The sequence below is a fragment of the Cebus imitator genome, unplaced genomic scaffold (assembly GCF_001604975.1).
Source record: "Cebus imitator isolate Cc_AM_T3 unplaced genomic scaffold, Cebus_imitator-1.0 Scaffold136, whole genome shotgun sequence".
In the NCBI taxonomy this organism is placed as follows: domain Eukaryota; kingdom Metazoa; phylum Chordata; class Mammalia; order Primates; family Cebidae; genus Cebus; species Cebus imitator.
Genome location: NW_016107451.1, coordinates 1,582,317 through 1,605,537, shown reverse-complemented (window position 1 = coordinate 1,605,537; position 23,221 = coordinate 1,582,317). Strand labels below are relative to the sequence as shown.

The 23,221-nt window shown below is 55.8% G+C and overlaps 2 protein-coding genes across 5 annotated transcripts in view; both read right to left on the bottom strand.

The window, feature by feature from the left end:
• Positions 1 to 2,177, bottom strand: part of MYO1C (myosin IC) — a 28,328-nt gene extending 26,151 nt beyond the window's left edge. The window contains exon 1 of the mRNA XM_017541679.2: positions 1,944 to 2,177. Coding sequence (XP_017397168.1) covers positions 1,944 to 2,018 — 75 coding nt within the window. The 5' untranslated portion in view covers positions 2,019 to 2,177. The remainder of the gene's footprint in view (positions 1 to 1,943) is intronic.
• Positions 2,178 to 4,011: 1,834 nt separating this feature from the next.
• Positions 4,012 to 23,221, bottom strand: part of INPP5K (inositol polyphosphate-5-phosphatase K) — a 22,808-nt gene continuing 3,598 nt past the window's right edge. Inside the window, exons 2-12 of one of the 4 annotated variants that reach the window (XM_017541669.1) lie at positions 22,809 to 22,916; positions 22,389 to 22,497; positions 18,210 to 18,326; positions 17,714 to 17,889; positions 17,072 to 17,183; positions 16,204 to 16,313; positions 7,264 to 7,450; positions 5,982 to 6,119; positions 5,681 to 5,764; positions 5,443 to 5,547; positions 4,012 to 5,265 (exon numbers count right to left, since the gene is read on the bottom strand). In XM_017541669.1, coding sequence (XP_017397158.1) covers positions 5,209 to 5,265; positions 5,443 to 5,547; positions 5,681 to 5,764; positions 5,982 to 6,119; positions 7,264 to 7,450; positions 16,204 to 16,313; positions 17,072 to 17,183; positions 17,714 to 17,889; positions 18,210 to 18,326; positions 22,389 to 22,497; positions 22,809 to 22,916 — 1,303 coding nt within the window. In that variant the 3' untranslated portion in view covers positions 4,012 to 5,208. The remainder of the gene's footprint in view (positions 5,266 to 5,442; positions 5,548 to 5,680; positions 5,765 to 5,981; positions 6,120 to 7,263; positions 7,451 to 16,203; positions 16,314 to 17,071; positions 17,184 to 17,713; positions 17,890 to 18,209; positions 18,327 to 22,388; positions 22,498 to 22,808; positions 22,917 to 23,221) is intronic. The other 3 variants (XM_017541668.2, XM_017541672.2, XM_017541671.2) reach the window with 3 other exon arrangements.

The window sequence follows — 23,221 nt, the reverse complement described above, 5'->3', positions numbered from 1 at the left end:
AAAAAAAAAAAAAAAAAAGGAAACAAGGCTCCTGACCCCTAACCTGTACTCCCTGTTCAATGTCCTTGTAGAGAGAAGGGCAGCACTTTCAGCTGGTCATCACCGCCTGGGTTAACAGGCATGCTCTCCACTCCCCACACCAAGTGGCCACGCCCCGCGAACGCCTCAGCTCCATCACTGCCTGTTTCATGGCGGAGACGGCAGCCTCCTAACTGACCTCCTTGCCTTCCTACTACCAATCCATTTCCCCTCGGGCAATACAAATCACATCAACATCCCCTGTTCATAGAGTGAAGGTTTACAGGGCGCCCTCCATGTCCCAGGCCCACGATTCACAGCCACTGCTTGTGGTCAGGACGCTGCCATGAACTCCCGAGACCTCCCCCTCACGCTGTCCTCGGTTTACCCCACTGCTCCTGCATTCTGGTGTGACAGGCGGCCCTCTCAGTCCCTTCTCTCCCCATCCATCCCTCCCACCCACCACCTGCAACCTGCCCGAGCGTCAGAGCCTGGGCCTGCACCTGCGGCGCCCTCAGCCCCGGGCACTCCTAGGTATCGCCTCCTCCAGAGTCCCTTCCTGATTCTCTCCGACGCGCGGCGCCTCCTTATCGCACCCAGCAGGAATCGACTGTTTCCTGGTGGGTCCCTCCCAGGAGGCTGCTGCCACCCCCTCCGCGGAGCCAGGAACCGGGCGGAGCTGGGTGACCCCTTCCTGGCCGCCTGGATGAATGAATGAATCTCAGGGCCCCGGCGTGGCGGGCTCGGGTGCGCGGGAGGCAGGGGCGAGAGGAGCCGCGGGCGCGGTGGCCAGTCCCCTCCCGCCACTCTCTAGGAGCGCGGGGCCCCAGGGGCGGAGGACGGGAAGGGGCGGTGTTCAGGCGGCTCCTCCGGAACCAGAGGCAGGGCCGGGCTGCGGGCGAGGCCCGAAGGGCGCCCAGTCCTGGGTCCCGCCACCCCGGCCGCTCTTCCCGGCTTCCCGCTCCCGCAGGCGCGCTAAGTCTTCACCCGGCTGCGCCGGCGCTTCCGGGTCCCGGGACCCCGCCCGGGTCCACGCGGCCGCCGTTCCGCCCCAGCGATCGCGGCAGTGACCTCCGCTTCGCTCCCGGCCCGGACCCCAGGCCCGCCTGGCGGCGGAGGCCTCTCGGGTCCCGCGCGCGCCGTCCCCGCGCCCCGAGTACCCACCGGCTCGGCTCTTCCGGCGCTGGCGGGGGCCGGGCTGGGCGGCGTGGCGAGCTCGGAATTCGCGGCCCCGGCGCGCTCTCCCCGCCCAGGGCCCGCCAGGGGCCGGGCCGCGGCCTGTCGTCATCCCGGGCAGGGCCGCGCGCCCTCCGGCCCCGCCCCGGCCCGTCCCGGCCGCGTCCGCAAAGCCTCGGTGCCAGCGGCCCCCGCCTAGGGCAGCTCCGGGCAGGCGCGTCCGGTCACGGCGAACACGCGCGCCCCACCCCCGCCGCACTGCTGGAGCCGTGGGGGCGCCTGGCGTTCTCCGTCCTCCCGGCCCTTTGCCTCTCCAGCCCCTTCCCTGCAGGGCCCGCTGTCCCTGTTTCCACCCGCCCACCTCCCACACCGTCCCCCTGCGCTGAGTCCTGCGCGACCCCAGCTCCGTGGACCAGAGCAGAGCGGGGCATGCACCGAGCCAGTACCGCGTGCCTGGAGCTTTACACGCCTTCCTCCTGCGACCTCACAGCGGCCCTCACTTGCCTTTGTGCCCAGCATTCACAGTTGTGCCCACCGAGGTTCAGGGAGCTGGAGAAGGGTCAAGCCCAGACCTCCACTTCCAAAAATCCTGGTGCCCGTGACCCTTCCATCCTGACTCTTCCACTCACCCTGTCTGTTCGGCCCCTCCCCGCTGCTCACCTCTTGCGGGAGGGCTTTGCTTGAGAGGGGCTGCCGGGCCCTGGGGAGACGCTACCACCCCCCGCCCAGCCCAGAGCACCCCAGCTTACAAGCTTGCAGGGCCTGTGGGGATGAACCACACGGATGATCTCCCCGGTGGGTATCAGCTCCACTTGCAGCGCCATTCTGCCCTCGGATAGCCTGCGCTGGGCACTGGGGCCTGTGAGCAAAAGCTGCCTGCCCCCTTGCTGGCTCTGCCCGTTCCAGGAGCCAGGAATCTGTCTTATGCTGGGATGGCCACTTGGTTCTGCTTCGACTGCAGCCCCAGGGGATGTGGCTGGTCCAGCGCCTCAGTACACAGCTGGAGCCGTCCAGGTCTGATTGGAGGCCTCTTGGCCCGGATGGTTGGAGCAGGAAGAGGAGGGGCTGGGATGGAGGAAATGCCTGTTGTCCCAGGTAACCAGAGGAGCCCATGCAGCCACCCATGGGGGACCCTGGGCTCCAGGTCAAAGGGCAGGATGCCTTTCCCCTTCCCGCATCCCGCAGCAGCTCTCTGGCTGCCCCTCCTCCTGCCCACTCTCCAGTACCAGCTAGAGAGCAGAGGGGCTACTCCCCAAAGCAGGCCTTTCCTCCCCTAAGCCTTCAAGACCCCTTTTTGGGCACTGCCCTTCCTCACATCCCGCAGTGGGGCTGCCTCCCACAGCAGGCGAGCCCCACCATGAGTGTGATGGGCTGGGGGCTGGTCATGCTGGGCAGAGGGGTTGTTCTGCTGTGAGGAAGTCCTGTGCCTCAGATGCTTGTGAGATTCGTTCTTGGGTTCCTGGGTGTGGGTAACTTCTAGCCCTCGGCATCCCCTGCGTTTCAGCAGCACCCACAGGAGCCCCCTACCCCTGATGTTCCTGCTCTTCTATTTTTATTGTTGCTAAATCACAACTGACACTTTCCTGGCCTGAGACTGAGCCCTCGTCTCCAGCCGTTCCTTATAGGAAGTAGGAACGGGGAAGTGGAGAGGGGAAATGGGCCTTTCCAGAGAGAGGCTGGCACTGGCAGGGCTGGGTCCCTCGGGCCTGTGCTGGCCCCGACAGCCCCAGAGGCAGGGGCCTCCCCCTGCACCCTTCTCTCCCACAGCTTCTCCCGCCCCGGAAAGGCGAGCAAGCCCTCCTTCCTTCCTTCCTTCCTCCGGGAAGCACATCCATCCCGGGCAGGCTCATCCCCAGTGGCCACACAATGGCCCTTATCAGCCTCGGAGCCAGGCGCAGACCCAGCGCACACCGAGTCTCACATATTTCCTGTTTCCACCCAGCAGGTCGGGTGGACCCAGAGCGGCCATATCCTGACCAGGCCCAGAGGACGGAGAGCACTCCCCTTCCCCCTTCTGCCTCTCAACCACTGCTGGGCTCACCCCTCCCACAGTACACCAGGAGGGGCTGAAACAGGAGGCAGGGCGTGGGGACTCCAGTTCACAACAGGGCAGGGGAGCAGGTGGGGGTCCCTGGGGTCAAGGCTGGGGTGGCACTGACCGAATGGGGAGGCGGGTATAGTGTGATATGCTTTCCGAAGCTGCTCTCCCGAAGTAACCTTGCCAACAGGTGCATCACCTGTACTTCACAGATGACTGAGGCCCCTCCGCCGTGGGCTCAGGCCCATGCCTGTGTTTCTGGTCCTGCAGGAAACCGCAGGAGCCTGTAACTGTGAGCAGATCCACCCCCGCCAGCCCTGGCTTTCCCGTCTGCTAGGTGAAGGGTGCTATGTGGCGACACTCACGACAGCTGTACGTGCAAGAGGAACAGGTGGGCCAGTGACGGCTCTGGAGGTCCCCAAGTGTGTGTGGGTGGCAGGGACAGGTCACTGTGGGGGAAGACTCAGCAAGGGTCTGGGGAGAAGTGGGGCAGAAAGAGATGGTAACAGTCTGGACTGGTTAACCAGGAAGAAGGCTCATGACTGGGGCATGAGCAGCAGCGGGCTAGGAGGGATGAACCAGGAGTTCCTCTACTCCGCAGAGGCGGCAAGCCCCACCTGGGCCAGGACCCCAGCACTCCCCATGCTAGAGCCCCATCCTAGCCACATCGTCGTGGCATCTGCAAATCTCAGACACAAGCCTAGCTTGGGTCCACAGGGCCCTGTCCCTGGAGTCCAGCCATGAGCCCCAAACCCCCAATCATGAGTCACACACAAGTGTAAAAGCCACACTTCTAATTCCCCCTGCACAATGTAACAGTCACAAAACAGCCAGCCATGGCCTGCAGGAAGCCAGGGGACGGTTCTGGATACACACGGCTTGCAGCACACAGAAAGTGCAGTGGGCCTCAGCCTCGGGACACAGGACGGCAGGACGGGCACTCACAGGCTCCCAGAGGCATCTTCTCTGGGAAGAGGGCTGCCGAAAGACCACGTCAGGAGGCAAGTGGTGGAGGTGGGAACAAAGCCCCTCGAGAATGCTCTCTGCAGACCCCCGGGGCCAGACCCTCCCACACATCTTGAGCTGGCTCTCCCTTCTGCCTGCCCCCACTTCGAGGTCCTGGGGGGTCCAGAGGACTGTCATCAGTGACTCTTGACAAGGGTGAGGCAGATGCACTTGACCTGACAAGCACCACCCAGGAAAAGTCTGTGGCCACAGCTCCTGACCACCCGTCACCCCTTCCTTCCTCAGAGGGTAGGCTGGAGGCACGGGACTTGAGCTACCTGCAGAATCAAACCTGGATCCTTCCCAGTTCTCTCTGTTCAGGCTCTGGAAGTCCCTGGGTGAGCCTCCATGTGGTGGGTAGGGAGGAACACTGCTGGCTGAAGGGCCCTCATCAGCCCGCTCACAGCCATGGCGCAGGAGCCTGGCTGCAGGGGCCCCTCCATCCTGCCCACTGAGTCATACCGCTTTTGGTGAAAGCAGGAATCCCAGACCCTCTGTTCACTCCTCCTGGGGACAGGAGGACTCATGGAATGCAGCACTGCTGTCGCCAGTCTATGCAGCCTGTACAAATGTGAGCATCCCCCTCCCAGACAGCCTGAGGCCCAGGATGACACGACAAGAATGCAGACCTGTGCCAAATGGGGCATGTGCCTGGCAGGACTACTTGGGCCAGACTAGCAGAGGGGGTAGGAATCAGAAATGAGATCAGAACTGTCCCCAGGTCTACACTGTGGACAACTAGCTGGTCTCACTCACATCTCAGCAATAAAAACCTGTATTTAAGTGGCTAATTCTAGAGATCAGTAGTGGAGAGAGCAAAGCAGCCTGCCCAGAGCTCACTGTGGGAGGAGGAGGTGGGTGACACTTGGCTGTCTCTTCGGGGGCCAGGCTGGGCCCCCAGCCCTCCTGCAGTGGCAAGGCAGAGCTAGCTGCCAGCTCTGGCCTCCGCCTGGGATCCACTCCCACCTGGCTCAGATCTGTGGCTGTGCTTCACCCAGTGGGTCCTCCCTCAGGGAGAAAAGCGGAATCTGTGAGATAAAGCAGGTGGCGGAAGTGGGAGAGCGGGTCTTCCTCCTGCTTCCCGTCAGCCCATTCTCCCACCGGAGCGGCTCCTCAAGCGCAGGCTGCTTCCCAGGCCTGGGCCTCAGGGAACCAACGACCAGCTCAAGCCCCTCCTCTCCCCTGCCCTTCCCAACATCCCTTACCTGGAAGGGTCTGCTTATCCCCGCCACAGAATGCAGGTTGTTGCTGTAGTAACAGAGGAGAAACTCTTCTTCTGTTGCAGGGATGTTGCTGATGTCAATGTAAACCTGGAGGGAGGATGGACAGGACTGGGGTCAGCTCCAGGCCCTGGGCGCCACCCAGCTCTGAGTGACAAGCTATCCAGCCCTGTTCCTCCCATGGCACAGAAGTGCTGAGGCCAGCCCGCCTGCGGTGACATACCTGGTTCAGGTTGTCGCTGAAGGAGACCTGGTTGTCCCCGACCCAGATGTAGGACACGTAGTCATGAATGTCACGCAGCCCCACCTGTGGAGGAAGTCGTGCGATCAGTGGTCAGGGAGGACATGGGACCTAAGGCAAGTCCTAAGGAGGAGACAGTCTCGCTGCTGTCCGGCTGTTGTACCGGATGCCTCCCCGCAGCCCTTCGCTGCTCTTCCATGCAGAAGAACCCCTGGGATGGACAAGGGCGGGTTCCTCAGAGTCTGCCCAGCTCCCAGGAGCCCTCGGGAGGGATGAACCTCACCTTGTACAGTCCGATCCAGTCCCACGGGCTCCTGGGGAAGTCTGAGGTTGAGGAGTAGCTGACCATCAGGTCGTTCTCCAGGGTCCACAGGTCCTCTGGCATCAGAATGATCAGTGGAGCAGACAGCAACGGCTTCAGCTAGACACGGGTGGACGGGTTCAGTCCGCAGCAGCATGCCCTCCTCAGAGGCCAAGTGTCCCTCCCTGCCCTTCCAACACAGCGGGGAGGGTGGGGCACCCAGAGGGGTGGGCACAGAACTCCGATGGGCTGCTCCAACTGACCTTGGCTGGCCAAACACCAGTCACCGGGGTGGCTGGGCCTGTCAGGGAGTCACAGGGCCCAGCACTGAGGGGTAAGAATTGGGGAGAGCAGAGGCGCGGTTGAGAGGCTTAAGGAAGCGGCAGGCAGCTGCTCTCAGGCCGCTAGAGTATCTGACCCAAAGCCCCACCTGGGGGATGCTGTGGTGAAAACAGCTGTGAACGTGCAGGAACACGAGAGAAACTAACACAGGCTGGGCACGGTGGCTCACACCCATAATCCCAACATTTTGGGAGGCCAAGGTAGGAGGATCGCTTGAGCCCAGGAGTTCAAGACTAGCCTGGGCAACATGGTGAAACCCTGCCTCTATAAGTAATACAAAACTTAGGCATGGTAGCATGCGCCTGTAGTCCCTGCCCCTAGGGAGGCTGAGGTGGAAGGATCAGTCACTTGAGCCCAGAAGTTCCAGGCTGCAGTGAGCTGTGATGGCACCACTGCACTCCAGCCTGGGTGACAGAACGAGACCCTGTTGTGTGTGTGTGTGTGTATATATATACACACACACATACATATAAAGCCAGTAAGCCAGTATGAAAATGTGAAGGCTGAGCGACGGCAGCAGCCTGAAGGAGGCCAGCGCTGCCTTGTTCAGACAGCAAGACACAAGGACACAGGGATGGAGGGAGCTCCCTTGGCAACTTGATCCAGATAGATTCAGGACAAATAAAAGAAGGCCTACTTCCCATAGTGGGTAATAAGCGTAATGGAACTCATTAGCCCCAAGGGAGAATACCCAAAGGAAATGGAAACCTTTTCACAAAGGGTTTGAACACGTTTTTGACAGACAGAGCCATCAACGGCTCCTAAGAAGAGCTGGGATATCTGACCTGGGGGAAAGGCAATCATGGCCTCCACAGGCCTCCCTGGGGGACTGGCTGACATTAGAATGCAGGGATGGAGGGCTGGGGATGGGGCCCAGCACAGCGATTCCTCTGGCAAGTATCAGGGCAGCCCAGAAGTTCACCTCCAAGTCAAAAGTGCCTGCGACAGGCTTATGGTCACTGATGGTGTACGTCATGTAGCTGCCATAGCTCCTCTGAGACAGGGAGAAGTCTGGGGCCGGCAGTCCGGGGGTGTGGGGGCCAGCCTGGGGCTGCCGCTTCAGCCTCCACAGGATGCGGTCTGTCCATGCGGGCTTGCGTTTCTTCTCACTGCGGGGGCAGGGGGATGAAGAGGAAGAATGGGAGGGCATAAGAGCAGAAATGATGCAACAATCTTGCATGGTCTTCACATGTACCCCAAAACCTAAAATGCAATTAAAAAAAAAAAGCAGAAATGAGCCCACAGGAGCTTGCTGGAGCCCCTAACTCCGGCATCTACTAGCAGCCACAGAGCCCTGGGCCAGAGCTGGAGGGAGCGTGGCAGCAGGCAGGGCGGTGCCCAACAGAACCAAAGGGGTGCTGGCCCTCATCAGGCTTCGCCAGGACCCTCTGTCTACCTCACATTTTTATGGATCAAATTGTGACTCAGAAATACTCCATTTCAAAGCTTTGCTTTTTTCTTGAGCAAAAGCAGCAGTGGATCAAAGCAGCTGAGGTTTGAGATTCTGAAGCTGACCGACCTGAGCTTGACTCTGGCTGCCCTGCCTACTAGCAGTCTACCTCAGGAAAGGGAAGGAAGCATTTAGGAAATGCTTAGAGATGTAGCCGGGACTACAGGTGCATGACACCATGCCTGTCTTGAACTGCAGGCCTCAAATGATCTTCCCATCTCAGCCTCCCAAAGTGTGGGGATTATAAGGCCTGGGCCACTGTGCCTAGCTATAGCATGCTCTCTTTACAGGTGGGGAAACTGAGGCTTAGCTTTGAAGAGAAGCACCTTTCCCAAAGTCACAAGCTACAAAGTGGTGGAGCGGGGATTCAAAGCCGGCCAGCATGACCGCAGGGCATGTGCTCCTCCCACCAGATGAACCCCTCTCAGGCCTCAGCTTTCTCGCCTGCAATTGGAGGGAAGAGCAGGAGCTGCCGCACAGGGGTGCTGAGATGACACCATGAGATCAAATACATAAAATGCAAAGTGAGCTCCCTGTGCACGCCGGCCATCATGATTTGCTCTCAGTCCACTGAGACCTCCCACCTGCTCTTCACCAGCCAGCTTCCCTGAGGGGTGTGAAAGAGGTCTCACAGCCCCTGGAGACAAAATGCTTTCCTCCTCTAGGTAACTGAAGTTGATCAAAGACTAGTCTCTGACCCGTAACCCAGCCTTCCCAAGCAACTATTGGAGCAGTTTCTAAGGCCAGCTTGGTCCTGAGGCCCTGCCCTCCTGGAGACTACCAGCTGAGTCCTGCCTTGGAGTTGGGGTGCATGTGTGGTCGGGGGAGCAGGACAGCTGCTATTTCTGGGTTTCCTCCTCTTGGTGGACAATTCCCTTTCTTGAATGAACCCAGAGTAATAAAGCCTGACGGGATCAATCAATCAATCAATCAATCTATAGACAGGATGTCACACACTATCTTATCTATCATTTGACAGGGCCTTGAATATCTGGCTAGCTAGCTATCAACCCGCAGGGTCTCACTCTGTTGAATCCTATCTATCTATCTATTAATCGATGGATTGACAGGGTCTTGCTTTGTTGGCCAGGCTGAATGCAGTGGCACAGTCGTAACTCACTGTAGCTTCAAATGCCTCGGCTTCAAGCAATCCTCCCACCTCGGCCTTCTGACCAGCTGGGACTGCAGGCATGTGCCAGAGCGCTATTTAAAAACCTTTAAGGAGTCTTCATTGCCTCCAGAATTAAGTCCCCAAATAGGGCTTTCAAGGGGCTCAGGAGTCTGACCACCCCCGCCCTTCATCTCACACCACTTCCCCAGACCCACTCCACCTTGGTGCCTCTATCAAGCCTCTGGACCTTTGCTCTTGCAGTTTTTGCTGCCTGGAACACCCTCCTTCACCAGGGAGCGGCCTCTGTCAAAGCCAGCCTGGACCTCATCTTTCTGCCTCCGAAGCATTTTATACAGTATTACCCGATTTCGTTATATTGCAGGTTTCCGCTACCTACTCAGCACATCACCTGGTGCGTGAACTCTGAAGGCATGGACTTGGCTCTTGGGGTCTCCTGTGTGTCCTTAGCATTACGGCAGATCCTGGAACGCAGCTGCTCCATGACCAGGCACTTTCTAAAATTCCACGCTCAAGCTCTCCCTCAAAAATGCCTATCTCATCTTCATGTTTACAACTGAATATTTTTGTCATCAATTGGAAACTTTCTGTCTCCTCCTTTATTCTACTGTTATTTTTTTTGAGATGAAGTCTCGCTGTGTTGCCCAGGCTGGAGTACAGTGGCGCAATCTCAGCTCACTTCAACCCCCGCCGCCCGAGTTCAAGTGATTCTCCTGCCTCAGCCTCCCAGTTAGCTGGGACTACAGGCATGCACCACCATGCCCGGCTAATTTTTGTATTTTTAGTAGAGACGGGGTTTCACCATGCTGGCCAGGCTAGTCTCAAACTCCTGACCTTGTGATCTGCCCGCCTCAGCCTCCCAAAGTGCTGAGGATCGCAAGCATAAACCACCATGCCTGACCTATTCAACTGCTTTTTTTTTTTTTTTTTTTTGCGATGGAGTTTGTTCTTGTTGCCCAGGCTGGAGTGTAATGGCGTCATCTCGGCTTACCACAATCTCCACCTTCTGGGTTCAAGCGATTCTCCTGCATCAGCCTCTCAAGTAGCTGGGATTATAGGCATGTGCCACCATACCCAGCTAATTTTATTTTTGTATTTTTAGTAGAGACGGGGTTTCTCCATGTTGGTCAGGCTGGTCTTGAACTCCCAACCTCAAATGATCTGCCTGCCTCGGCCTCCTGAAGTGCTGGGATTACAGGTGTGAGCCACTGTACCCAGCCTTCAAGCGCTTTTTTTGTGTGTGTGTGTGAGACAGTCTCACTCTTTTGCCCAGGCTGGAGTGCAGTGTCAAAAACTCGGCTCACTACAACCTCTACCTCCCAGGTTCAAGCGATTCTCCTGCCTCAGCATCCCGAGTAGCTGGGATTACAAGCACCCGATAGCATGCCCAGCTATTCTTTGTATCTTTAGTAGAGAGGGGGTTTCACCATGTTGCCCAGGCTGGTCTCAAACTCTTGACCTTGTGAGCCACCTGCCTCAGCCTCCCAAAGTACGGGGATTACTCAGGCGTGAGCACCCGGCCTGCTCAACTGCTTATTGTTTTTTTTGGTTTTTGAGACAGTCTCGTTCTGTAGCCAGGTTGGAGTGCAGTGGTGCAATCTTGGCTCACTGCATCCTCTGCCTCAAGTGATCCTCCTTCGTCAGCCTCCCAAGTAGCTGGGACTGCAGGCACGCGCCACCATGCCCAGTTAATTTTTGGTATTGTTAGTAGAGACAAGAGTTTCAACCTGTTGGCCAGGATGGTCTCCATCTCTTGACCTCGTAATCTGCCCGCCTCGGCCTCCCGAAGTGCTAGGATTACAGGCATAAGCCACTGCGCCTGGCCTCTACTGCTATTTTAAGTAAACTTTCCCAGTGTAGTGTTGTCCCTTTAACAGCAATAGAGTAAGTATTCCAGAAATGGCGGAGAACGGCCACGGTGGTGAACTCAGACTTCAGAGCTGGAGGCCAGCTGGGGAAGGCTCTGTCCTGTTAATTAAGAGCTGTATGCCCCTGGGCAAATGACTTCATCTCTCTAAGCCTCAGTTTCTTCAACTGTTAAGATGGGGTGATAACAGTACTTACTTCAAAGAGCAATAAGGAAATTAAAGCGCATCAGGGAGTGGTCGGGAAGTGGTAACTGACCCAACTATGGTCTGCTTGCTGGCTCCTTGGTTTGTTCCCAACCTTCCACTCTTCTAAGGAGTGCTCTGAGGGCACTGGAATGTGCTGTTCCCATCCCAGAGACTACAGATGCTGCACCCCTGAATCTGCCGTGGACACCGGTGCCTAGAATGCTTAAAACCCAGTGATGAACTACATTACTGCACCTTCTCTCCAAAGCACTCTCCCTCCCCAGCTTCCCTGTGATGGGTTGGAGCCCATACCTGCTGTCACTGAAGGATCCTCCCCAGGTCCTGACCACAGTCTGTCTCTCCTTCCTCCTCAGGACCTCTCCGCCTGCCCCCACCCCCACCACCTTTTCCTTTTCCTTGCCACGGCCAGGCTGGTCACTGGGCACCTGTATTGCTTATTCTTTCAACCAAGATTGACTTAGTGATTCCACACGCCCCGCAGCTGGGGATATGAGAAACAGGACGGACACGGTCCTTGACGAGCTTGTTGAACAAAACCCAAGAATTAATCAAAGCGAGCGTGCACACATTCACCAAGTTCCCTCTGCCCCACCTTGTCTTTTAGAGATAGGGTCTCGCTGCCACCCAGGCTGGCGTGCAGTGTTGAGATCATAGGTCACTGCAGCACTCTTCAACTCCTGGGCTCGAATGACCCTCCTGCCTCAAGCCTCCCGAGCAGCTGGGACGTCAGGGGTACACAGCACACCTGGGTACTATTTTTAGACAGGGTCTCACTGCTGCCCAGGCTGGAGTGCAGTGGTGTGATTACAGCTCACTATAGCCTCAATTTCCTGGACTCAAGCGATGCTCCCGCCTCAGTCTCCTGAGTAGCTGGGACTGTGGGCATGCCCTACCATGCCCAGCTAACTTTTGCATTTTTTATAGAGATGGGATTTTGCCATGTTTCCTAGGCTGATCCTGAACTCCTGGGCTCAAGTTATCATCCTGTCTCTGCCTCTCAAAGTGCTGAGTTTAGAGGTGTGAGCCACCACACCTGGCCTCTAAAAAAAATATCTGTAGGGGAAAGGGTCTATGTTTCACGGGCTCCCATTTCTAATAAAAGTAATAACTAAAAATTGGGTAGTTCTGGCTGGGTACGGGGACTCACACCTGTAATCCCAGCACTTTGGGAGGCCGAGGCAGGCAGATCATGAGGTCAGGTTCTAGACCAGCCTGACCAATATGGTGAAACTCCAACTATACTAAAAATACAAAAACTAGTTGGGTGTGGTGGCACACGCCTGTAGTCCGAGCTACTCGGGAGGCTGAGGCAGGAGAATCACTTAAAGCCAGTAGGCAGAGGTTGCAGTGAGCTGAGATCGCATCGCTGCACTGCAGCCTGGGCAACAGAGGGAGACTCCATCTCAAAAAAAAAAAAAAAAAAAAAAAAAAAAAAAACCTCCGTCAAAAAAAAAAAAAAAAAAAAAAAGTTTGTCTAAGGCTGGGCACGGCGGCTCACGCCTGTAATCCCAGCACTTCAGAAGGCCAAGGCAGGTGGATCACCTGAGGTCAGGAGTTCAAGATCAGCCTGGCCAACATGGTGAAACCCCGTCTCTACTAAAAATACAAAAAATCAGCTGGGCATAGTGGCGCGTGCCTGTAATCCCAGCTACTCAGGAGGCTGAGGCAGGAGAATTGCCTGAACCCAGGAGGCGGAGGTTGCGGTAAGCCGAGATCGCGCCATTGCACTCCAGCCTGGGCAACAAGAGCGAAACTCCGTCTCACAAAAAAAAAAAGTTTCTCTGGGCTCAGAGGTAACTGTTAACAAAACTCCAGTGTAATCCCGGACTTGGGCAAGCTGCCCTATGAGGAGCTGTCTCGTTTCTCATTACATCTTGGCTCGGGGATACTGGAATGGCTGGCCCAGCACACTGACACCCAGTCCCTTCATCAAGCCGGGACCTGCCAGGCTCTCCAGGTGCTTCTCGTCAGTGCGCCGACTGATGGGAAAGCCTGCCTCTCTGCTTTCTGCCAAGCTCTGCTGCCTCCTTCAAGATACTTTCCTTGACAGGAAGTCTGACAGGCTTCTCCAGCTTTACTGTCTACCACCTAAGGAACATTTGCTCCAACCTTCTGCATGGAGTCCTGGAAACCCACTAACTCCCAGGCTTGGTACACATGCCAGGCACTGTGCTGCTGCCAGAGATGGCCCTAAATCAGATCGTCTCTGCTCTCTGGGCAATTACAGGACAGGAAGAAAGGCACACTGTGTCTTAAAACCAACACTGGAAGCATGGCGTGTGCAAGGCTGGGGCAGCGCAGGCAGGAGGGAGAGGAACCCTCAGTGAGATGGGGTCAGAGAGGCGTCTTAGGAGAGGTGATGTCTCAACCTGGTTTGCAAGGATGAAGTCAGTTTCATTAGAAAGGACTATCTCTGTTCCCCAGGTGGGCTCAGGCTCTGCTCACTGCAGGAACTCCCAGCTGCTTCTGGCCCCTGGCCCCTGCCAGGAATAGTTCAGTTATGATGCCCCCTGGTCCTGCCCAAACCTTTCATTTCCTGGGCTCTGCCAAAGGGAAGAAACATTGAAGGCTCATGAGACTAGAGACACAGTAAGGGAAGGAGAGTGAGGCTCACGAGACTAGAGACACAGGAAGGGAAGGAGGCTGAGGTTCAGGAGTCTAGACACAAGAAGGGAAGGAGACTGAGGCTCAGGAGTCTAGACACAGGAAGGGAAGGAGACTGAGGCTCAGGAGTCTAGAGACATGGGAAGGGAAGGGGACTGAGGCTCAGGAGTCCAGAGACACGGGAAGGGAAGGAGGCTGAAGGCTCAGGAGTCTAGAGACACAGGAAGGGAAGGAGGTTGAAGGCTCAGGAGCCTAGAGACACAGGAAGGGAAGGAGGCTGAAGGTTCAGGAGTCTAGAGGCACAGGAAGGGAAGGAGGCTGAGGCTCAGGAGTCTAGAGACAGGAAGGGAAAGAGAGTGAGGCTCAGGAATAAGAGACACATGTGAGTTCCAATCCATGTTCGATTATGAAGTCCATCACTCCTTACTATTTATTCTTTTGGACTCAGTGGCCTTATTTGTCAACAGTCAATAATAACACTGTCTGCCTCCTAAGAGCATGGTGAGAAATGACAAGGCTGAGCCTCTGCACACACCTGTGTGCCAGTCACAGTGAGCTGTTATTTAAAAATAGGTGCGTGCCTCCCCTAGCAGAGGCTGGCTTCCTCACTGTGCCATCTTTTTGCTGTTGCTGGCAAGGCTGGCCATGAATCCTGAGGTACAACAAGCTTGAGGAAAGCACTGTGGGCCACAGAGCCAGAGAATCGGGGCTGAGCTGCAGCTTACCACTCACTGGTTGAGCCACCTGGGGGGGTCCTCTCACTTCTCCTAAGCTCTCTACCCTGCCAGACCCTGCCAACTCCAGCCCAGACCCAGCTTTTGCAACAAGCTCCAGTGTCCTGGAGGTCTCTCTGCCACAGGGTTGCGAAGAAGGGACACCTGGCTACAGGGCCTGCCAGCAGCTCTCTTCATGCTGGCAAGTTTTTAAAGAGAGGTTTTTTTTTGAGACAGGGTTGCCCAGGCTGGAGTGCAATGGGTCAATCTCAGCTCACTGCAGCATTTAACTCCTGGGTCCTCCTGCCTCAGCTTTCCTGAGTAGCTGTGACTACAGGCACATCCCACTACACACAGCTAATTTTCAAATATTTTGTAGAGATAATGTCTAACTATGTTGCCCAGGCGGGTCTTGAACTCTTGGCTTCAAGGAACACCTCCCCACCCACAGCCCCATAAGTCCTTACTGCTGTCATCATGACTCTCATTGCTAATGGATGGCTGCAGCTGTGGATCGGGGCCAACCAGCCTGCCGTGGCCTGCCCTCCTACATCCTTTCCTGCCCGCCCTGCGGCCTGGGGCGGGTCCTGCTGCCTGTGCCCCTTCCTCCTCTTCTTGGGACTGCCCTCGTCGTGACCCCACTGTCTTGCTCCACGCAGCTGGATCGGCTCACTCTTGCCCCCTTTCCTTGGCAAGGCTATTTTGGCTTTGTTGTGCCGCTTCCAGAACCAAGCTTGAGTTCTACCTCCTGTCCTGGCCTGGCGGTGGAGATGTTTCTGCACTGGCTAAATCCCAAAGGCCTGGGCTGTCCTGCCAGCATCCCCCGCCTCCCTTGCTGAGATGCTCCGGCTAGAAGGAAGGAGCTGCTCCACTGAAACGAAGACCCTCATGACATGTAAGGCCTCTTCTTTTCTTCAAAGAGATTAGGGTCCATGCCCCAAACTGGGTCAGGGACAAGTTGCCAGAGCTTCTTTCTCAGGTTTTGGTGGTTGCTTGGCCCCTTCTCAGCTGCTTAGAAAGGTTTTTAGTAAAACTATGGCGGGAAGACTTGGATCTAAGAGTAACAGCAGCAGTTACCTCCCGTGGTTACTGGGTGCTGGGCACCAGGCTGGGCGTACACAAGGCCTCCTTCAATCCTCGGCCTCATCCACATCTCTAAGATGAAAAAATCGAGGCCTAAACACTTTGAAGTCATAAAGAGCTGTGTTTCCAATTACCAGACTCAGGATCTCTGCATTGACCCTGATGAAATTCTCTACGACTGCTTCATCTTCTCACATAGTACCGGACCCACTCGCAGGCTGGGGCAGGGGTACTGAACACCAGAAACTGGCTGGGCCAAGCTTTCTGCCCCACCTGGGGACCAGAAGGTCCTGGGAAGTGGGGCCTGGGGTTCCAGAAGGTCCTGGAAAGTGGAACCTGGAGTTCCAGAAGGTCCTAGAAAGTGGGGGGCTGGAGCTTCAGAAGGTCCTGGGAAGTGGGGGCTGGGGTTCCAGGAGGTCCTGGAAAGTGGGGGCTGGGGTTCCAGACAGTCCTGGAAAGTAGGGCCTGGGGTTTTAGAAGGTCCTGGGAAGTGGAGACTAGGGTTCCAGAAGCTGAAGTGCAGTCCCTCCTAGGTCAGGAGGCAGCTGCTGCACCCTCCCCTCTGGCTCCATCTGTAACCACCCCCCACACCTCTCTGGCCCTTGCTGCACTAGCTTTCCCCCGTGCTCTCTGAGGACATCTGAGATGGCTCCCACAGTCAGTGCCTCATGAAGTGGGCAGTAGGCGGCACTCTGGAGAGGGGATGGTTAGACCTCTTCCTGCCCCTCAACACTTCTATTCCATCCTGCGACAGCTCCCATCCGGTAAGCCGACTTCCTAGAGCTTCTGGCCCCCCCTTTCTCCTCACCTGGTGTCGTAGTTGCTAGAGTTCCTATCAAACTTGTAGGTGGGCGGGAAGAACAGGCGGCCCTCCTGGAACTCCCGGAGCAGTGGGTCATGTTTCTTGGCAATGCTGAGCTGCAGACAAAGTCACAGGCCCTGTCTCCCAGCAGTCTCGGGCCCATGGCCCAGCACTACACTCCATTCAAGGAATCAGCACTACACTCCATTCAAGGAATCAGCACATCCCATCACAGATGGGGCAAGAGTCAAGCACTGCCACTCCACTTCCTCACTGCCTGGTGGCTACTCAGCAGCCCACCCCCACCAGAAAGAAGGTAGATCCTTTCAGAAATGTTACCAAGGCCCAGGGGAGGTGGCTGCCTCCATTTCCCCAGTTCTTATGCTGAGGGACCGGACTTTGAACTCCATCTCTAGAGGAGGGTACTAGCAGACATGCGTCAGAGGGGAGCCCGGGTAGCCAGGGTCCTCCAAAGGGGTAACTCACCCTCCAGGAGGGAAACACAGCTGGGGATGGGAAAGACAACAGGACTACGATGGGATGATGCATGTGCCGAACCAAGGCACGAAAAGTCTGGTGCAAAGCCCTTCTGCTTCCCTATTCTTCTTTTTTAAAGAATTCATTTCATGCCTGCATCTGGCTCCCTATTCTAGAGCACACCCAGGGCTGTTACCCTGGCTCTTTCATGTGAAGATCAGGCACTGGCAGGCGTGGCTGCCTCACCCCTAGATGCGAGGTCCTGCTAGACACCCTCCCCCCCAGGAGACCTGGGCGAAGGAGAAGAGCGGCAAGGGTGTCTAACAACACTGCACATCTCACGTGGGCCTCCACCATGCACTCAGACCACCCCTGGGGGCCCTCCCTCACTCGATACCTGATCCTTCTCCCACAGGTCACTGTAGCACCGATTTTTAATGGATTCCCGGACAAAGTGCAACCCAAAGTCCTCGATGCGAAAGTTCATGTCTCCAAACCAGATAATGAGGCTTCAGAAAAAAGGAGGGCAGCCTGAGGATTTGTGATGAGGTCAGAGAAGGAAAACTGCCAGGTGGCTGGACCTGCTCCACCCGAGGGCTGCCGGGGCAGAGAAAGCCCGAGAGGGAGGGGAGACGCCAGATGCCAGGGCACACATGGGTCCGCTGGAACTGTGCTCATGGCTCCCAAACCACCATTCAAACCGAAGACACCTGCCCAAAGAGCCTGCTCTGGCAAACACAGAGCAAGCTGTGGCCCTTCGTTCCTCAACTGGTCACAAGGAAAGGCTGAGGAGCCCTCCTGGAGACCTCAGGAACCACAAGGTCCTTGGTCTGTTCCAAAGTGTTCAGGGTTTCTAGGCAGGACAGAGGGGCTGGAGGAAGGGGACCCCAGGCAGGCAAAGCAAGGACAGACAGCAGACAGGGCATGAGAGAAGGGGCAGGGAGAGGGTGGGAGCCACCACTGACTGCTGGGCAGAGGATGCTGGCTTGGGTCAGTGCAGGGCAGAGGGCAGGGTAACAGTGTGCAGATCCAGGCTCACTCATGGTCCAGGATGTTGGGGATATCTTGTCCCTGAAAATTCTGCATCTCCAAGATCCGGTCAAAGTGCTCCAGCCGCTGGTAATTGTTGGAAATGTGGGGAGGCAGGTGGCAGTTGATGATGCTGACGTAGTAGCCATAAAGCTTCAGGCAGATGTTGACTCCTCCTTTGTTCCCCTGGAAGACAGGGACACAGAAGAGTGGCTGGACACGCCCCTCTTTTCACATCCTGGGCTTGAGGGGAGACAGTCTCACCTTCCGCAGGGTCTCCCAGGGACAGAAACAAAGCTTCCCACGTGATCTCTCCATGCACAGAGCCCAAGTCACCTAGCCTGGGCCTCAGAGGCAGCAAGGCCACTCTGAGGCACAAGAACAGATATGCAGGGCACTGGGCCGGACAGAGTACCGAGATTCCTTTCCCCTCCTTTTTCTTTGGCCCAGCTCCACAGTTCCCAGCGCTTCCCAGCTCACTACTTGGACAATAGCTCAGTCCTTACCCAGTACCCAAACAGGCCGGTGGGGGTGGATTTAGTAGAGAGAATCTGGAGATAGGGCAAATGCTGATACTTGGCAAAGACCAGTAAGAGGATCCCCTGCATACGCACGTGGGAGACCTGCAGGAGAGAGAGGTCGAAGATCGCTCATTAAAATGAACAGGCCAAGGGCACCCCTTCCAAGCCCTGCGCTAGGGACTCTAGAGAACCCTCAGCTACAGGCAGTGTCCTGCCCAGGGTCTATGATATCCCAGTTTCAATCGCAGAGTTTCAAGCCTTTCTGTTCTTCTCCTGAGCTGCCAAATGATCCACTCTGGAAACTAAGGTTTTAGATGCTGCTCCTAGGTCTGGGGGTCGTGGGAAGAGAAGGCTGCCAGGGCACCCTGCCTTCAGGAGAACGCCCCTGGCCCAGGGATGTCTAGGCCCCTCTCAGCAATGCCACCCTGAGATCCTCTGGGCACTCTGAGGCTGCAACCCTGGCTGGTTGGGACCTCAAAGAGGAATGTGAATGAAAGAGGACAGTGGCCAAGGGTACCAGCTTTCAAGTTAGATCTGGGTTCAAACCCTGGCGCTGATTCTTAGTATCTGACATTGAGGAAGTTTCTCAGCGTATTTTCTCATTGATAAAGCAGGACTCTCTCATAGATGCTGTGGGGATTATCTGACGGTTATTATTTTTTGGTTTAAGCATTCTTTTTTTTTTTTTTTTTTTTTGAGATGGAGTCTTGCTCTGTCACCCAGGCTGGAGCACAATGGCACAATCTTGGCTCGCTGCAATATCTGCCTCCGGGGTTCAGGTGATTCTCCTGTCTCAGCCTCCCAAGTAGCTGGGATTATAGGCGCCTGCCACTAGGTCCAGCTAATTTTTGTATTTTTAGTAAAGACAGGGTTTCACCATGTTGGCCAGGCTGGTCTTGAACTTCTGACCTCAGGTGATCCACCTACCTCGGCCTCCCAAAGTGCTGGGATTACAGGCGTGAGCCACTGTGCCCGGCCTGCATTCTTAAAAGTAAAGGAAGGAATATGACAGGTTTCCAGGGTTGCAGAAATGCTCTTTATTCCCTTCCCCCTGGAAATGTTCTTTATCCACCCTCTGCCCCTACCCCTCCCTTTTTATTTAGAGACAGGATTTCGCTCTGTCTACCAGGCTGGAGTGCTGTGGTGCAATCACGGCTCACTGCAGCCTTGACATCCTGGGCTCAGGCAATCCTCCCACCTCAGCCTCCTGAGTAGCTGGGACCACAGGTGTGCACCACCATGCCCTGATATGTTTGTTTTGTATAAACAGGGTCTTGCCATGTTGCCCAGGGTGTTCTTGAACTCCTAGGCTCAAGCAATCTGCCTGCTTCTGTAATCCCAAATTAAGTGTTGGGATTACAGGCATGAGCTACCTCACACCGCCTGTTCTTTATCTAGATGTAGCTGATGGTAACATGGGTACGAATGTATAAATAAAAATCCATCAAGGTGTACACTGAATTTCTGCACACTTTTCTGTGTACATTACAGCTCAGTGAAAAACAATTAAGAAAATGTTCCCCCAAAACCCCATAACTATAGACTGTGTGCAGCTGGAGGTCCACACAGGCAATACCCAGGGAATGCTGATGAGTAAGGACACATGCTCACAGGCTGTGGAGAGCAATTAGCTCAAGTGCCTCCTCTCTCATTACTCCTCATGCCACCCCGTAAGGAGGCACCGCCCCTGTTTTGCAGAGGAGGGCCTAAGATTCAGGGAGGCTAAGGAACTGGTAGAGCTACCGTACTGTAGAACAACATCATGGACTAGGAACCCTACTATCTGCCGCTACAAAAGGTGGGGTGGGAATGGGCTGCAGCCAGTAACCCCCTTTCAGGTTCAGGCTGTCTACACCCAGCATCTGAGTAGCTGCTTCCGGAGAATGAAGTGTGGAGGCCAAGGAGGAAATCCCCGGGTGGGGAGCGTGTACTGGGGCCTTCCAGGAATTATGAAACTTGATCCTGCAGGCCACGAGCCCCACACAGCGGAGGAGTCAAAACAGGGGCACCTCAAACCCAGCACCGGGCAAGGGAGGCATCAGAACTTCCGGATGGGCAGGCGTTGCTGCAGATGTGTCCTTAAGCCTCCCTCCACCTCAGTCTTCTCTCTCCCACCCTCAAGCAGGATGACAGCAGGAGTGGAGGACAGGCTGGATGGTGAGGGGCTGACTCCCAGGTCAGGAAGTAATGGGACTGATAAAGACTCAGGAAAAGTTTCAGGCTTAATCCCTACCCACAAGGCAGCTTTAGGCCACTGGGTTCCACCACAAAGACACTGGCTCACTTTGTGGAGGAGCAGCAGGGACATGGGGCGGGGAGGGCGCGGTGGGGCAGGACAGAGTTAGACTGGGAGAAAGGGTGGGGCTGTGGGAAAAGCAGCAGAGTTCCAGGCCAAGTTCTAGTTGGAGGAAATGGAGGAGGAGGAGCAAAGGACAAACTAGCAGGAGGTGGCTGGGGGCTGCGGAGCCGTCCTAGGGGTCAGCCCTTCTCAGTGGATAAGGTTTAAGCGGAGCTCACCCCTCCACCCACATTCTTGGCTGGGGGAAAAAGGGCACCTGTTTTGGGTGCCAGGCCCTCAGGCTGGCCTCCCAATCTCAGTAGGCCACATGGGTAGAATGGGCTATGTCCCTGCCACAAGCTGAGCTACTTTCCTTGGCTCAATTCCATCCTACCAATCCCTTGCCAGTCAGCCGAGAAGCAAAGAGGCCTGCAGTCCTGGGAAGGGAGTGGCTGGTAAGAGAAGGGGTTCTGTCTTCTGGAAGGATCTAGCTCCGTGGCTACAGAAGGAGGCCTCTGGGTTTCATTTGGAGGGGACCAAGGACCCAGGCTGGCATTTTCTGTCCTCAGCAGACGTTCTAAACCTTGGATTCTTTACGCCTCATTCTGTCCCCTCCAAAGGACACACAGCTCTTGCCCCAGTACTCTCAGGCAAAGGAGGCTGACAGAGTTCATTCTGAAGAATAAGAGGCATCCAGAAAAGGGGGAGAGGGAATTCTGGCATTTCTAAGCAGCTGTATACCTGCTATGAGGGGGAGTGTGTTTCCACCCTCAGGTGTGCAGGGTGGAACCCAGGGGAAGACCCAGCAGCCCAGAGCCTTCCTGTGGACTCTCCTGTGGGCTACAGATGCCCCAGAATATGCCCACCACACCTGACTCCCCTCTCCTAACCTCTGGAGCCCCAGAATTTGAGATGCACGTTTCGTATGACCTGAGGATACTGTATGACACCAGCATGTTAGCCATGTTTAGACCTGTCAGTTTTTTTTTTTTTTGTGAGACAGAGTCTCGCACTTGTCACCCAGGCTGGAGTGCAGTGGCGTGATCTCCACTCACTGGAACCTCTGCCTCTTGGGTTCAAGTGATTCTCCTGCCTCAGCCTCTTGAGCAGCTGGGATTACAAGTGCCCATCACCACGCCCGGCTAAGTTTTGTATTTTTAGTAGAGGCGGGGTTTCATTATGTTGGCCAGGGTTGACTCAAACTCCCAACCTCAGGGAGGTTCTGATCCACCCGCCTCAGCCTCCCAAAGTGCAGGGATTATAGGCGAGAGCCACCGCTCCCGGCCAAGACCTGTCAGTCTTGGAGTTCACCAGCACAGCAACAAAGTATTAGCAGTGAAGAACTCGGGTCATGAAGTCTGAAAGACCTGGATCCAAATCCAAGATAGCCCATGGGACTTCTGAGCCATGGCTCTGTCTGTAAAGTACCTCTATTTCAACAGACTTGTTGAGGTTTTAGACGAACATATATAAAGAGCTACTTATGACGTTTAACAACAAGCAAGCACCTGATAAGTGACAGCCATCATTATTACACTCAGAGGTTTTAGGACGGGCATTTGAGGAAAGACTGGTGGCTAGGGCAGGGGCCAGCACTGAGGTGTTGACAAGCCCTGCTGCACCTCCCCTCAGAATTTTCCCAAGCTGAAAAATATCCAGGTGTTAACCTAACCCCTGGAGACTCAGTTCAGCTCTAACTACTTCAGAAAGGCACAAGGCAGGCAGAAGCCCCAGGGATGCAGGTGTAAGCAAGGTTTAGCCCTTTAAACAAATGGGAAACAGCAGGAAAGGCTGAGTAGGAGCAAGAGGAACACATCAGACCAACAAATGGGGGTCAGTGGAGAGGGGAAAACACAGCTCTCAATTGCCCATGAACTGCCAGTTACCTTGACGAAGCCCAGCGGGGAAAGCGTATCCATGAGGAAACTGCTCCATGAGTCATTAAAGGCAGCATCGGAAAGGAGGCTTATGATCCCAGAGTTCAATTCCTGCAAACTGATCATGCCAGCTCAGAGGCTTGTCCCCGGCCTCCAGGGTGCTTCCCCTGCCACAGATATTTCATCCTGTTTTCAAGGACTTCCAAGCCCTGAGTTGTGATGACCATGAGGTCCCCCTCCCCTGCCTGCTGATCACCCACTCCTTGTTGTTGCTGACTCAGGACAAGAGACATGGGATGGGCCCAAAGCAGGCTGAAGGCTCCCAGCCCTCAGGCTCCAGAGTGCAGGAGGGCAGGCTATAGGGCTTCCTTCCCCACAGGGAAACTTGGGACTGGTCAGGTATGGGTGAAGGAGCCTGCAGATACCTACCCAATGATATATATGTCAAGATTCGCGTTCTGGTTGTTCAGCTGAAGCAGGTCACTGAGATCTAGAGGGGGTGCTGCTGAGGCCACATTCCAAGTCACCACATGGATGCTGTGGAAGGGATGCAGGAGGAAGTCATGCAGGAAGGAAGATAAGATAGGTCACTGGGTGGGCCGGGCGTGGTGGCTCAAGCCTGTCATCCTAGCACTTCAGAAGGCTGAGGCGGGCAGATCACAAGGTCAGGAGTTCAAGACCAACCTGGCCAACATGGTGAAACCCCGTGTCTACTAAAAATACAAAAATTAGGGCCGGGCGCGGTGGCTCAAGCCTGTAATCCCAGCACTTTGGGAGGCCGAGGCGGGTGGATCACGAGGTCAAGAGATCGAGACCATCCTGGTCAACATGGTGAAACCCCG